Here is a 13,898-nt window from a genome sequence, read left to right as displayed (position 1 = left end):
AAGATCAACTGACTTCAGGAAAAAAATACAGGTCTTATTCCTAACAAAGATAAGCTTTAGTGAAAGCTTTTTTTTAATCCCTATTCCCCACTCCGAGAAAACAGCAGCTTTTCTGATCCATCAGTCATAGCATGTAACTTTAAATCTGCTAGTCAAGATAATGACTATGATAAATTTTTCTGTGTAAAATTAACTTTTTTAAAAGTTCTCTAATGAAACAATATTTAAACAAAAACACTGCTAAACATTAAATTATTCATTTAGTTAAACAGGACCTGAAAAAGGTGAATAATTTCTAAATTCAGATTTTGGTGGACCAATTATGATTTTGCCACAGGTATTTTTAGTTCAATAGCTCTGCCCAATACACCTGCTCCCCACAATACAGCAGTCACCTAATGATGGATACAGCAAGCACTAATTCAGGCACAAAGACAATTTTGTATGCTGCTTCTACATCATAATAAAAAAAGGACTAAGTACCAAGTTAGAGAAGACAACAACCAGCACAAAAGTTTTGTTAGTTAATCCTAGCACAAAGCTCATTGTTTCACATACCACTGTTTCATGTTAGTAACTAAAACACAAGCCCAACACCATAAAGCTGAAATCCTTAGTTTTCATATAAATCTGGGGGGTTTTATAACTGATTGCTGCACTGACGTTGAGCTTTCCAGCATGAGTTTCACCACTTGCTTCTTGCCAAACAACGTCTCTTCATACCCTAACAGAGGTTAATGCCAAACCTCCAGCTGATCTGTATATACTTTGGCAGGAAAGCATTTTAACTCTGATAATCCCAAATTTGCCTTGCGTTGCTGATACCAAAAGCATTTACCTGGAATATTGCTTTAATTACAGTAGCTTAATCACTGAAATGAGTGTTGCAAAAGATTAGCTGAAGTCTGCTTAATAAAAGACAAGGTAATCATGAAAACATGTTTTCTAGCACGGCACAGTATCCAATTCTTGATTTCAAAACTAGAAACATTATTATAAAAAGCAAAAAGCCATGAAACTGTAGATTTAAAGTATACTTAAGATTAACCCTCTTGACTATAGGTACCAAGGGCCCACAGCTAAGCAGCTCTCATCTTCTAGAGAGAAACTAGGCTGAGACTTCAGCCAGCTGTGAGTCTTGAGAGTACAAGGCACTTAAATAAAATCTTTTAAAATTAACTTAGAAAACTAAAAAACTGCCCAAACCTACCTATCAAACCCCTTTATGAATGGGCTGCTTACTCTAGCAAGTCCTCTCTTTTTAAGAGGGACTCCCCTTCTTTTTTTGTCTCTCACCTCCATCCCACCAGAACTACCATGATAGTTTATCAAAGGGGAAATTCAGCCCCTTCACTACCTCCCACACACTTCACTACCGCTTTTAATACAAAGGAAATTTTCTGCCTGCTTCATTTGCAGTCAGCCCTAGGGTCACAGAGGGCAAAGTCAATATTTTCAGGACTATTAAAATACTTCATAAAACCACGCACCATGAACAGCATTCATTTTATAGGCTTAATAAAGTATTTGTAATCTCCAATTCATGGCTAGCTCTTCAGAAGCTATACGACATATGAATAATGCAGATGATGGTCCCTAACATGCTCTCTCTTTCTTCCCCTCATGCCTTCTGCCACTTTTAGAGTTCCAGCTTGTTACACTAAGTTTTAAACTACAGAGGCTCAAGAAGGCATATGGCTCCAAATATGCATTTTAAGAGTGTTAAATTTGAACAGATGAAACCTGAAAAATACAGATTTTGATATTTCCTATACTCCTCAGGAGAAAAAAAAAATTCACTGCACGTTCCATTCTGAAGTAGACAGTACTTTGCTAAATCAACCATTGAATTTACACAAGAACAGCTGAATAAAAATGTAAGTTGATCTCCCATTTCTCACATGTTTACCATAGTCTTATTAAAACTGAGATCAACACACATGGGCTATACAGTTCCTGACACTATTTCAGTAATAGTTTCAACATAAAATTTCATATAGTTTTGAAATTATAATGAGAGCAAACAAGTTTAAGCATAGAAAAATAGATGTCAAACCTGTACTACTTACATCGTGTTCTAAAACAAGTCAGAGTAAGATATGCAAGAATTCATCTAGGTGCTAGTGGATTTTTCTTGCTGAAATACTGAGACAAGTTATCAGATTAATTTAAAGTAAAAGGCATCTTACAATCATCTTGGTATAAAGGAAAACAGAAAGAACGTAATTCACAATCTTCTTTGGAAGCAACAAATGTTGTTTACAAACAAGGTTACAAGGCATAGTGTTTTAAAGCACTGCTTTTCAGATTTAATTTAACACAGGTGGAAACTCCAGTCACCAAAAAAAAAAAAAAAAATCAGACCTTGAATAATAAAACTATTGACTATTGGTCAAAAAACAAAAATAATGAAACTTTTTCAGATTTAATAACTTTTAACAATGGCACATCAAAGAATTATCACTGGTCAGTTAATTTACTATATCATTTACAAGATCTCTGTAGTTAGGATTCGTTTTCAGAAGTACTTCAAGTAATACATTCCGTATAAAAAAAAATGAAAGATACTCATACTAATCTTATTCCTACTTTTACAAATGTATCAACAAAATAATTCTTCCATAACAAGGCAAAAAGCCTGTAGAATTTATTTCAAGATAAGGCTCTGGCTCTGCCTTTCCCTTTGCAGAAATTTATTCAGGATATTTGCTGTTGATATGCTGAGAAGGATAAAAACTAAAACAACAATACTTTATAAGAGGGGGAGGAAAATACAGCCTAAATTAGACACTCAACATATCTCAAAGCGTTCACAAAGATCAGAGCTCTAAATTAGATGGGTAAATTTTTAATACTTATCAATTCCATAGCAAAGATAAATAATAAGATTATGACTTGTAACTATATGGAATAGCTACAAGTTTCCAGATCAGGCAGACTTCCTGCTGTACTGGGAATTACTAAATTAAGACAAGGGTAAAAAAAGAACTTGCATTTATTTAATGTAGTAATAATAATAATAGATAAATCAATAATAATTGATAAATAATTTTAAAAATATTTCTATCAAGCTTGTTTACACACAAGAAAAGCATGGTGAGAACAATGAAAAGCCAAGAAGCACTGTGGTTTGGGCCTTATATCGGTGCATAAACTGCATGACAGTTGCAGCTTTAGGATTATTGCACACACATGAAGAGGTTCCTCCTGTCTGAGATCTAAGAAGGCTTCCTCCAGCAATATACTTATCCTCTAGGAATGGTCACTGCCCTTTCATGTCCTGAAATTTTCTGCATTTTCTCTCTGTTGCTTCCTATCTCCAAACTCATCAAGTTAAACTAAAGACAAAATTAACTTATTATACGGCCTGCAAGGCTGCTGCTTTTAAAGAGACTGGTGTGTACAAACACACAATAATGTTCAATACTAGACCTTAGTATTACAGTGTTAAAGATTCTAACTGAGATAAGCATCTACTTGTAGTTCCCACTTGCAATTTTTGAAAAAGACATCGAGATGAATGAACACACATCTCAGCTGAAGCAAAGCTGCATATCACGCTGTACTCTGTGCTTGTTCCTCCAGTTTGTGAACACTGGTAAGGAAACAGAGCATCAAACATAGAAAGCATGTTGATACAGGGGAGAATTCACTCTGGAAATTGCCTTTAACCTAAGAGATACTTTGCATAATAACAGCAGAAAGTACTAGGTGCTTTTTCATGAGAAACTTTTACAGATAAAGTTCCATGGCGGGGGGAGAGGGGGGGAAGCACTTCATAGCTTAAACAAATATTGGCACACAACAAGCACTTGAAAGCTTTCAAGCACAGGGTGCACACACAACTCCACACGAACTTGGCTAAAAAGTCGTATGACTCTGAAGCCAGTCTGTGTTCTTTTTTCTCCTTCTCTCCACTTTTCTTCATATACTTCCCTATCAGAAAAAGTTTAACAGTCCACTTGTTAACAACACATGCAAGGCCATACAGTAAGTTTTTCAGAACATTTAGAAACATGGTAATCACATAAAACAGGATACAGATAGGTGTATCGCAAGTTAGGCTATGCTAGACTGATTCAACCTTCTCCATCGAAAACATGTATTCTTTTCTAGAGGCAAAGAAACTACAACGGTCAGCTGGTTTTACCAATCTGGACTTTAGTAAGGCGTTTGATGGTGGCATATAGGAAACTACTGCGACAACTGGAGTAACGGAAACAGGATGATATTCAACAAAAAGGACAGTCACAGACTAATGGAAAAATCATGCACTGGAATGTGTGTGTAGCATGTACTAGAATGTACATGTACTATGTGTATGCACTATATGTGTGTGTATGTACTATAAACCACCTGTACTATACAGTAGGAAGTCATTAGCTGGAAATTACCAAGGACAAGAATAGGCCAAAGGCTCCTAAAGTGACAATAACTACAACTAAGAAAAAGTTGGGTGCAATCACACAATTGTGTTAGGTAGTAATTTCTAGTACAGATCAAGAAACATTCAGACTATATGATGCAGTGCTATGATTGCAATACTATAGACAGTTTCAGTCATCCTCATTCAAAAACATAAGTTCAGAGGGAATTACAAAACCTTTTTTAATCTTCTAAAACTCAGGTCAAGAAGCAGCCATATTCTCTACACCTGTTTGGAGGTGACATATCACAAAAGCGAAAAACATTTCAGGAGAAATGTTACCACAAGGAAAGGTGAAAACTGGAAATTGCACGAAGATTCCTCACCAATACAGAGGAAATAGAAGTTCTGGAGGAGTTTTACAGAATAGTGAGAATGAAGGAATAAAAACTTTTTGGAGGAATTATTTCTGTGATAATTGAAAACAGAGCTCAAGGATGGTTCTTCCAGTTCTGACTACCAGTATATAGAAACAAGATCTGAGAACACAAACACGGTGTTATGGACAACAATGGGCAAATAATTCAGACCAAAGCACAATTACTTAACTGGTCTCAGTTTTAAATTGTTTAATTTCCTTTGGTAGTAAGTGGTGTTAAGAGGACCTTGCAAGTCATGTTACCTGCTCGCCACAGATTTGTCACTGCTATACTTCCCACAGTAAAACATATTAATTTATGCTTCCAAATAGCAACAAGTAGCACAATTCTGACTATTTACTTCTGCCTTTAATAACTTGTGTTCACAGTAGATTTTAAAAAACATTTGGTACATATGTGTTAGCAGACCAGCCAAACTACGGCTGTTAATTTCAGGGTTGTAAAAAGGAACTGCTGTTTTTCTTATTCTATTGTTTGCCAAAACTCCCTTCCTCCTTCCTACCCATCCAGCTCTTGCCTGCTTCCCTTCAATTTTTTACCTGAATCCTACAATCATTCCCACCCATCCCCTGCATCCCTATATCTGTTCTAGTTGCCTGTACCTTTATATGATTTTATCTTGTAAGTTGGGAGACTGCGGTCTGAAAGTGTCAGGACAGAATGAGCATCCTTCAGCAAGGTCATGTCTCTTTCTTGAAACACATTAACTTTAAACATTCTCTTATTCTGGGCCTGCCTTTAAAATATTTTCCAGAACCTCCAACAGGAAAGTAAATACCACTTTAAGGAACTTTCATTGTGTTTAACTTTAAAGTAATTGTCATAAATGGGGGGGAAAAAAGCCAAACCCCAAAAAACAAAAACAAACCAACCCCCCCAACATTTTCTTTTAAAAAATTCTAAATGTAAAAATATGCATAGGCAAATTCTGTCTCTAGATGAAATCTGCTTTGTGTAATTGAAAACTGAAGTGCAAAAACCACAAATGACTGTGCATAGGAGCTTTCTGCAATACCATACAAGAAACCCACCCAGAAACACCACATCTCAAACCCCTCAAAACAACAAAGATGAAAGGAGTATCAAGAATGTTACATCCTATTTGGGCTTTAAAAAAGCAACAGCAAAGCTGATTTTTAAAAAAATAGTAATAATTACATTTAAAAAAAAAAAATCAAGTTGTAATCTTTGATGGAGACAATGAGGACTTCAGACTTCGAAGGTTGAGTTTTTCCAAACAAATTCATTTCGTTTGTATGATTTCTGTATTTCAGAATCACTATAATTATAGCAAGAATAGTTACACATGTTTCTTATGTTCCCTTTACATACAGCTGAACAGTTTAGAAAAAGTATTGGTAAGAGCTTTAAGAAATATTTAGAAAGGAGTACAAAAGTTTTATTTATGCCTTTCACATTCAAGGGGTCAAAATTCTCAAAAAACCCAGCAAGTAATCTGTAAATAGTGGTGCACTAACATCCTTCACATGGACTAAATAACACTCAACAAGGAAAATATAATTTGAATGATTTCTGAGTTTTTGTAATTAAAGACTGCTAGCTGCTCATCTGAAACAGCACAGGAAAACATGGTCAATAAGTTCCAAAACTAATAAAACTGCATCTCTCTTGCAAAAAAATCAACAGTTAAAAAAAACAAAGGAGTATATTACAAACTAGAATGACTCATCACATGAACTGGAACTAGTCTCACTTCAACGTAATGCAAGTCAACACACACAGAAGTCACTACTTATCAAAAGCACTAAGCACTCATCGTTCTTCGATATTTTGAATGCTTGCAAACATTTTAGCTATCAAGTTAAATTTGCTTTCTCCATCATTACAACAATTTGTACTTCTACTATTAAAAGTATTCTCTCACTAATTTGAAAGTATCAGCCCTGGACCACAAATTGCAAGTAAAAAAACCCCAAAACCCAAAAACCAAAACCCCCCAAAAAACCAAACCCCCCCAAAAACCAAACCCCCAAAAAAACCAAAACCCCCAAAAAAACCAAAACCCCCAAAAAACCAAGAGGTATGTTAAAGAAAACTTGAAACAACTCTTGTACTCTTCAAGAGTCTTAACCACTACAAAAATTTAGAACAGCCTGAAACTTCCAACTCAGGCTGTCTCTCAACAGGCCAAAGCCAAAAGTGGTGGCTTTGGTAAAGATATCGGGGGGTTTCTCACACGATGCCAAGAAGAGAAGACCCCACTATACTAGGTCTATACAGTTTAAACATAAATATCCAATTCAGAGTAACTTTCTGTCAACTCAATACAGCTGAGACAGGAGGATTATGAATACTACATTTCAATTTCTATGTAGCAAGATTATTTCAATCAAAAGTATATAAATTATTGCTTTAAAAAAATTTAAGTTTCCCAAAAGGAATAACTTCAAAGTATTTTTAACCATGATTTTATTCCCACAAGACATCATTATCTATGCTTATGAGTAAGCCTTAAGAAAATTTAGTGCCCTTTAAATCAGTCATGTGTAATTCAAATCACAGCTGCATACTAGGACGTGCGATTCAGAAATTAATCCATTAGTAAAATTTAACTATGCTGTACTTAACAAAACTTATTTCTAAATGCCATTCAGCTACTGTCAGATTTAAGCTAAAAGGGACATTTTTAAAATGCTACAAAACACAATATTAAAAAGGTTGACTTATTTTGAGACAAGAAAGAAAATATCTAACTGACCAGGAACACTCCTGATTTAATGTTAAACAACATCTATATGCAAAACAACAATTGCTAGCCTAAAATTAAAATCTAAACTATAAAGAGTATACATCCAGAACCTACACCACAACAATATCCTGATATAATAATTTTTAAAACAGTAAGTAAAAAAATAAGTAAATATCAATCATAAAGATCAAAATAAAACGTAGACATTTTCCAAGTAGAATGTCACATTATTATTTAGAAACCCATACTGGACCAGCATTTTGTTCCCTTTATTTTGTTTGAATAGAGAATTTTACAGGTAGCACAGCTTTCAACTTGATTACTTGCTTGCCCACCCTAGGAAAATGCAGCAGTCAGTAAAACCACTATACAAAGTTTCCTTTTCGTGCTCTTGTTTTAGAGTTCCAAGTAGACAATTGAGAATTAAAAAGAAACCACCCCTTTCATTCACCAGCCCTAAACTTCATTCCAACAGCCAGAACTGCAAGAACTGAAAGAACGAGTTCTAACCAAGAACTCACAAAGCAGCTTTTTAAAAATAAAAAAAAAATAAAAAAAGATGTTACAATTAAAAAAAAGGATCTGTGGACCTAATTCTGCTTTCACTTACTCATACGGAAGGGAGACTGCACATGTACATACAAAGGTGAAGAGAGCTGAAACTTTTTGAACAGCTGATTAGGTAGACAAACCATTTCATTCCATGAGGTTTGCTAGTTCCGAGCAAGTTAAGTAGAAACTTGGACAAAAATCAAACAATGCTACATCAAAATTTTAAAGCACCTGTTTCAAAATAGGGTGCAACTCTTGCATATTTTGACTCTTCCCTTCTTACAATGCACCAGAAGTTTTAAATAAAATTTAAATCAATTGACTTACCTTCTTATCTTCTTTTACTTTTTGGGTTTTCTTTTTCATTTTTTTATCATCCAGTTCTTGATCCGATGTAATAGCAGGGTTATCTATGCCACCCTTCCATGTTTCAACAGGTGAAAGAAGTGGATCTTCTTCACTTCCACGATGTCTTCCTTTTCTTTTAGTTTTAGAGGTGGTGAAAGCCTCATCATCACTTGCATCCGAATGTGTTCTCCTATAGTAAGACTTAGCTTTGCTGAACAGAGTCTTAGACTTATATTTGTATTTTGAAGGCCTTCTTTCCCCATGACTTTTGGATATTCTATCAGAAAACCCATTTTCTTCCTCACCTTGGGTGTTTATAACAACTGAGTTTCGAACTTTAATAATACGATTCTGACTATCATCTGGAACCGCGTAGATATCATCTGCAAAGCCTTTATGTTTGAAAATAGTGTCAATAGGTTCAGCATAGTTGTCAGATTGGTCTATATCTTCTGGTGGTGCCGCAGGCACTCGAGAAGGTTGCTTCCTGGGGTTTTTGCCAATACCTGCCTCAATTGTTTTCAGGAGGTTAGGATCCAGTTTTTTCACATTTGTTCTTGGAACAAGCGGTTTCGGTTTTATTGGAGGAGGCACTTTATGGTTGCGTTCATGGTCATGACAATTGAGTGGTGTACTGTGAATAGGATATTCATTTCCTTCCAAATCCAATCGGTACTTTGAGCGGTCGCTAGGTGCTGGGAGTAACCTTACATCATCACCAATTGGACTGTAAGGTGGTGGTCCTTCAGTATCATCCTCTGAATCTGGATAATTATAGTCAAGGGAACTTCCTCTGGGAGATCTTGGAAAAACATCTTCACTTGTATGCGTTGTTTCTCTTGTGCTGTCTGACATATAAGAACTTTCAATCATGTTTTTCTTCTCTAATACATCACTGAAGAACAATGTGAAAACCTCAGTTTGACGATGATATTGAGATAACGAATATAAAGCTGTAAACTTAGCAGTAATCTCTGTTGCTATGTGTTCTCCTTCAGTCATGAGTTCCTTGATTGCTTCATTCTCAAAGAAGTCTGCCTGGCTATCGGTAACAGCCACTAACTGGACAGGAATCGTATCCTGAACTTCAGAAAGAAATGCCCGAAGCATTCCCATTGATGCCTTCCGCTTTGCAGAATAGACCAGTATATATCCATGAACAAGTTCATCTTTCCTTACACCAATTGAAGAATGATATGATAATATAGTTATCTGTATTCGACGCCTCTTTTCACCTATTATTTTATCAAGCATCAAAGAATTATTTTGGCCAGCCTGAGCAGCACTACAGGAGTGAGAGTCAAGGAAGGGTGAAAGAATAAGATCCACACTAAATGGATCACCACACATGGCACACATGACGATTCTTAAGTCAGCTTCTGACAGATCTTTAATGGTGGGAACCGGACTTACAACATCAAAATTGTGTTTAACTGCTTCCAGTACTCCCCTCAGAGCTTGTTTTATTTGGGTCTCATTAAATTTGCGTGGATACGTACCAGCAGGCACATCTACAAAAGGACACTGTAATTTGTTGGCCAATTGCTGTCCCTGATGTCTCAGAATAGGTAGATTCTTGCTAACACTGTCCCTCTGGTTAGCCAGTATTAACGTAAATGGAAGATTAGCCATATACTTGTCTCTCCTTATCTGAGATGCTTCAGCCCTTATTTTTGCAATGCACTCCCCAATAAAATTCAGTGATTCAATAGAGTTAAACACACAGAAGCAACCATGTGGTTTGAAGGCTGAGGTCCACAATTGAGTCAACAGGTATGGGGATTTTGCATCAACTGGCCTAAGATCTAGCTCATATATTTTTCCATCTAATGCATATTCATCATCAGTGGACTGTGTCCGAATTTCATTTGCCAATTCTTGTGCAAGGCCATCTTTGCCCAAAATGAAAAGATTGACTTTATCAATGTTGGCACTATCATGGTATAAATTTGAGCGGCCATGGTCTAGTTGCAGAAGACTGTTGGCAAGTAACTGCTCTACTTTAATGTCCATGCAATTTTGGCCACTGAGACAAGTTTCTTTAGTTGGGTGATAAACAAATCCTATGTGTTTAAGCAGAAGAGATTCTCTATCAGGTGCAAGTTTCTGTAAAGCTTTGTATCTAGGTTCTTCACTCAGAACTGCATGGATTTCACTCATTTTATCTGAACTTGGTGTTGCATTAAGATCCAAGTCATAAAACAGCTCTGAATGTTCAAAAAGCATTTCCTGAAACTCCTCTTTGGCTTTTTCAACAATCTCCCTCTGATGCCTACCATACACTTCCTTACTATCTGCATCAGTGATATATTTGAATGCTTCATCCTCCACCACAAAACATATAACTTCTTCCCATGGCTGTCCGGGTGAAATGAACTGGATTTTCTCAAGAGTTTTTTTGAATTTCTCCTTCATTTCAACCCTCCTTTTTTCAGATATAAGATGCTGCACATGGTTTTGATAAACTTTTTCTGCCTCTAGCGTAGTGAGAAGGTCAAATGGAATCCTTCTGTCATTCACTTTATCTATATGGTCAGTTTCATCCCAGGGTGTTTTTTCAAGCACTACGAAACAGGACGGGAAGTCAGGCCTTTTCTCCATTAACTTCAAGGCTTCTGACCAGCTCAAGTGTTCAATCTCATCAAGATTTGACAGAAGAGTATTAAGAGCTCTTGGCAATGCATTAATGTATTCTTCTTTTCTTTTTCTAATATGTTCCTGTTTAAGCTGCTCTATGTGTTTTGAAAATGTATTTTTGGCCTTTTTTGTTCCTTCCAAATTTATGTACTCTTCATAATCAGGGTGGTTTTTCAGTTTATTACTAACAGTTTTCCAAGTTGCATGATAGTCTCTCACAGTTTGGACAAGTTTTTCAAACTTATCTGTTGCTGTAACAACTAGCTGTCTTTGAGTTTTATAGGCATCCAGATAGGGGATTATTTTAGGTTTACCACGAGTTTTATCCATCATTTGTACCAGTGCAGTAAAACATGTTTCAACATTGACATTGAATCTCGCCGATGTTTCCACTACCACAAGGTTCTTCTTATTTGAAGCAAAGGCCTGAACCTCTCGCAGATAATGATCCACACATTCATCACATTTCGTTGCTGCTATTATTATGGGTTTTTTAGATTTTGAGAGCTGGATATAGAGATTATTCACAAATTTAAGTTGATCATCAAACTTCCTATTGCATCCTTGGCTTACGTCAATGCACAATAAAAACCCATCTATGCTTAATTTCCCTTCAGGCATTTGTTTTTGCTCAAAGTCTTGCTCCAAGCCTAGCTGATCTGTGCAAATGTACATTAGTTTTTCTGCTGACTGCAGTTTGGAGGCTGCTGCACGTTTTATATATGGTTGCAAATTCGTACTCCGATGAGGCAAGAAAGTCTGATCATCAATGAACTCAGTCTGTTCGATTACATGAATTCTGCACTCAATTCCATCCTCACCACTTTGTGTTACGTCACCCCAGTACAAAAAGTGATCATTGTTAACAACTCTTCCTCCAAAGTCAATTGTGCTAAGCACAGAGGTATGCTCAGGATAATATTCATCTGCTTTTGAACGAACGAATCTATTGCACAAGCACGACTTTCCAACTCCACAATTACCTTTATCCTTTTCAGTTCCAGACAGTCCAACAACACTAACAGCATAAGATGGGGGACGTGGCTCTTTGTTTTTTGCCATCATAACTTTCCTCTCATCCTTTTGCAATTATCAACGTAACTGTATGTGGTTTTCATTCTGGAAAGGTTCCTACAAATTTAATTTGTACATCCAGGGTTCCAGAAATAGCTTTCAGTTGTTCCTGCTTCAGCTTGTCATTGAGAGAACCTCAGATAACCAGGATGAGGAGGATCATCTTCCTAAAGAAAACAAAGAGGAAAAAAAATTTAAAGATTGCAGGTATTTCTTTCTAACATTCATGAGAGAAAAGAGATTTTAAAAAACACTTTTGCTTGCTCACCCTGAAATCATTTTCTATGTATATGAAAATTTTACAACTACTTTAAATGAGATCTTAAACTCATAATTCATTCATGTAAATGCTATTTATATTATAAATTTTAAAATAAACAGTTTTTAGGCACAGTTTAATAATAGTTCATCACCTATTTTGATAGGTGATCAGCATACTTCTAAAAAAAAAAAAAAAAAACAAAACACTACACCCAAAGCCCCAAATTACTGTTTTCCTTCATAGCTTATGGGTACTAGGCACTAGAAAGCATTTTCAGCATTTTCCACTGCAATAAATACAACACAAAAACTCTAAACCCAACCCAATATTCACATACACATACTTCTATTCACACTCATACTTCCACTAGATAGCATGCTTACCTGCATGAATAACACTACTTTTGTGTGCATTTGTAGGTTTGGTTTTAGGTTTCAGTAAAGAAACTTTCAAAATAAGCAGCTGTAAAACCAGGAAGTTAGCAATGTGGCTCAGCTGCTGCCTATCTGCAGAAGTAAACTACTCTATTTGTATACTAACAGTAAGCTGCTTTTAAGAAGTTTCTAACGTGAATTCTACAGAAAAATACAAATATTGTCATACAAAGTACAGAAAAATAAGATTTATGTCTGAGATTTTAAGATTACAATGTAGTATCATTCCGTCCCTAGGAAAAAAGCAAAAACTTTTAGTAACTGTAAACAAAAACTACTGTATCTACACTCAAACTTCCACAGAATTATAACAAGGTTCCAGTGGCTTTACTGAAGCTGTCATCAAGTATACAGTTACCACTAACTCTCAGTTATTCATGAGAAGACTTTGTTTGCTTACATACTGCAAATGGAAAGATATTTACTGTTTTAGAAACAATTGCATTATGAGGAAAACATAAAAAAAAATGAATGGCTGAATGACTGGGCCCAGCAGGTTGTGATCAGTGGTGTGAAATCTAGTTGGGGGCCAGTAACCAGCAGTGTACTCCAGGGGCCAATACTGGGGCCAATACTGTTCAACATCTTCCTTAATGACTTGGATGATGGGGCAGAGTATACCCTCAGCAAGTTTGCTGACGTCAAAATTGGGAAGACTGGCTGATACACCAGAGCATTGTGCTGCCATTCAGGGAGACCTCAACAGGCTGAAGACATGGGCTGACGGGAACCTTGTGCGCTGCAAAGTCCTGCATCCAGGGAGAAATAACCCCACGTACCAGTATATGCTAGGAGCCAACTGGCTAGAAAGCAGCTTTACAGAAAAGGACCTGGGGAATGTCAGTGGACAGCAAGCTGAACACGAGCCAGCAATGTGCCGTTGTGGCAAACAAGGCTATCGGTACCCTCGGTGGCATTAGACAAAGTATTGCCAACAGGTCATGGTAGGTGAACCTTCCCGTCTACATAGCACTGGTGGGGCCACACCTGATGCACTGTGTCCAGTTCTACAGTACAAGAGAGATATAGAGCTACTGGAGAGAGTCCAGCAAAGGGTCACTAAGCTGAATAAGGG

The 13,898-nt window shown here is 36.4% G+C and overlaps 1 protein-coding gene across 1 annotated transcript in view; it reads right to left on the bottom strand.

The window, feature by feature from the left end:
- The window catches only part of ARHGAP5 (Rho GTPase activating protein 5), a 52,147-nt gene that overhangs the window by 27,785 nt on the left and 10,464 nt on the right, over positions 1 to 13,898 (bottom strand). The window contains exon 3 of the mRNA XM_052782578.1: positions 8,396 to 12,294. Coding sequence (XP_052638538.1) covers positions 8,396 to 12,118 — 3,723 coding nt within the window. The 5' untranslated portion in view covers positions 12,119 to 12,294. The remainder of the gene's footprint in view (positions 1 to 8,395; positions 12,295 to 13,898) is intronic.

Source organism: Harpia harpyja, chromosome 3 (genome assembly GCF_026419915.1).
Source record: "Harpia harpyja isolate bHarHar1 chromosome 3, bHarHar1 primary haplotype, whole genome shotgun sequence".
Classification (NCBI taxonomy): Eukaryota; Metazoa; Chordata; class Aves; order Accipitriformes; family Accipitridae; genus Harpia; species Harpia harpyja.
The sequence above is the reverse complement of the archived record's forward strand: the minus strand, read 5'-3'. Positions and strand labels throughout refer to the sequence as shown.